This window comes from Propithecus coquereli, unplaced genomic scaffold (assembly GCF_000956105.1).
Source record: "Propithecus coquereli isolate 6110/MARCELLA unplaced genomic scaffold, Pcoq_1.0 Scaffold9064, whole genome shotgun sequence".
Lineage (NCBI taxonomy): Eukaryota > Metazoa > Chordata > Mammalia > Primates > Indriidae > Propithecus > Propithecus coquereli.
The window spans coordinates 4,074-6,075 of record NW_012155357.1 but is presented as its reverse complement, the minus strand read 5'-3'; the positions used below and the strand labels follow the sequence as shown (position 1 = coordinate 6,075).

Below are 2,002 nucleotides of genomic sequence, written 5' to 3'. Positions count from 1 at the left end.
TTATTTTTGCTAATGTTTCATTGGATAAATCATTAGAAGTAGGATTATGCATATTTTAAATTTTGTTAAATCCTGCCAATTGTCCTTAAAAAGATGGCACCTTTTTACTTTCCTACTATTATAGTGCCAGAAACCTTCTTCCTTGCCAGTACTAGATATTTGTTAATCCTCTAACAGTTTTTAGTTTTTGCCAACTTACTAGGAAAACTCAATATACTAATAGTGTGATGATTACAGACCAGAATAGTTCTTACCATAGGCCTGTAACTGTCTTAAGTATTTTTTCAATCTCATTCCCATTTTGGATTAGGTGACATTTAGCTCTTAAAAAATGACAATGCTTGGAGAGATGATTTCTTACCTATGTGTGTTTCTGCTGGCAGGAGAAACTTCTTAAGTCTCAGTGTAGTCTCACAGCCAAGATGAAGAAAGCCATGCAGTTACAGGACATGGAAGCGAAGAATACTACAAAGTGGAAGGTAATAGGAGGAACTGTTGGGCATTTCTTATCCCTGAGGCCCTTTCAGTCTGGGGCTGCTTGTGGAGTTTTTCAGGAAAGAGCTTTGAGGGTGTCATCAGAGGTCATGTCCCTTGCAGATAAGGTGATGATGGGAGAGGAAGTGTCTGTCCTTACTGACTTGTAGCTTTGGGCAATATGAGTTCTACACAGTTCATTCCCACATCTCTACTTCCAGGTAGTGCCTGTCTCCTTCCTACTCTCTCTTAAATATACTCTCTAGGTTGGAGTTGGTTTGGGTCCATGGCACTGTGGAAAGAAACAAATGAATGGACTTTCAGGGAGGCAAGTCTAGGTGGGTGGTATCATGCATGCGTGCAAACACACACACACACACACACACACACGCACACTGCTAAAGATTTAACAAAACTAAACAGGTGTTCTGAGGGCTAAACTAAATGGTAAATGTGAAAGTGTGTTTTAGTTTAGAAAGTATCTGAGCAAGGGATTGCTTTCAGCAGTAGAGACTCAAATGTTAGGAAGAATGAATGAATATTGTATTGACTAGTACAAGGATATCATGTAGATGTAGATAAAGGAATAATGGAAATTCGTATTGGAATGGGCAGGAGCTTTCCTAGAGGAGTCGATTAGGATGGAAAGGACCATGGATTGTTGGGGAGTCATGGGCAAGGAATTTAGGAGCAGGGGCCATGCAGAACAAGGAATGAGCAAATGTCATGTGGCCATAGGTGCAGATAAAGAATCAGCGAATGAGAATCAGTACAGAGTTTTCAAAGCTGCACGACTTCCTGACTGAAGAAGAGCAACTGTTTCTTCAGAGACTGAACAAAGAAGAAGAAGAGACAAAGAAGAAACTGAATGAGAACATGTTAAGGCTCAATGAAACAATCATTTCCTTGAGGAAGCTCATCATAGAGATCGGGGAGAAGAGCCAGGGCTCCACCCTGCAGTTGCTCCAGGTGAGACAGGCACAGGAGGGGATAATCTCCCTCTTTATGGAGTTGTTAGTTAACATCACTGACTGAACTCCTTCTTGTCTTTAGAGCTGAATGCCGTTTGTGGTGAGCGGGTTTAATAGAAGACATGCCTTCTCTTTGTTGGTAGTTGTATACTATTGTCATTATACAATTAAAGAGTCAAAGATTCGCCATTCAGAGGAAATTAATGTGATATTTAGATTTGCTGAGCTCAGGTAATATGAGAAACTTAGATTTACATGGTCTGATAATTTATCTAGGATCAGAAGCACATCTAAGACTTTCTGATTCATCTTATTTTTACACTTATAATTTTGTATTAAACAGTAAAACAAAGCAAGCATAAAACCACAAAGTACATCACTGTATCAACAGTTAAGAGAATTTACCTTTCTTGCTAATTTTTAATCATTACAGTGATAGCTTGATATAATTTTGTTTTTATACCCAGATTTTGATTGGTACATTCATTTAAATAGTTTCTAATATCCAGCAGCCTATCGTAATTCTAACTCAGCACTTAAATTTGGGTCCTTATAAC

At 38.6% G+C, this 2,002-nt stretch overlaps 1 protein-coding gene across 1 annotated transcript; it reads left to right on the top strand.

Annotated features, from left to right (window-relative positions):
• Positions 1–362: 362 nt before the first annotated feature.
• Positions 363–1,547, top strand: LOC105826680 (E3 ubiquitin-protein ligase TRIM4-like; the record flags this gene model as incomplete). The annotated part of the gene is made up of 2 exons (XM_012664687.1): positions 363–479; positions 1,213–1,547. Coding segments are annotated over 2 exons (414 nt in total), but the record flags the coding sequence as incomplete, so codon positions are not given.
• Positions 1,548–2,002: the final 455 nt, after the last annotated feature.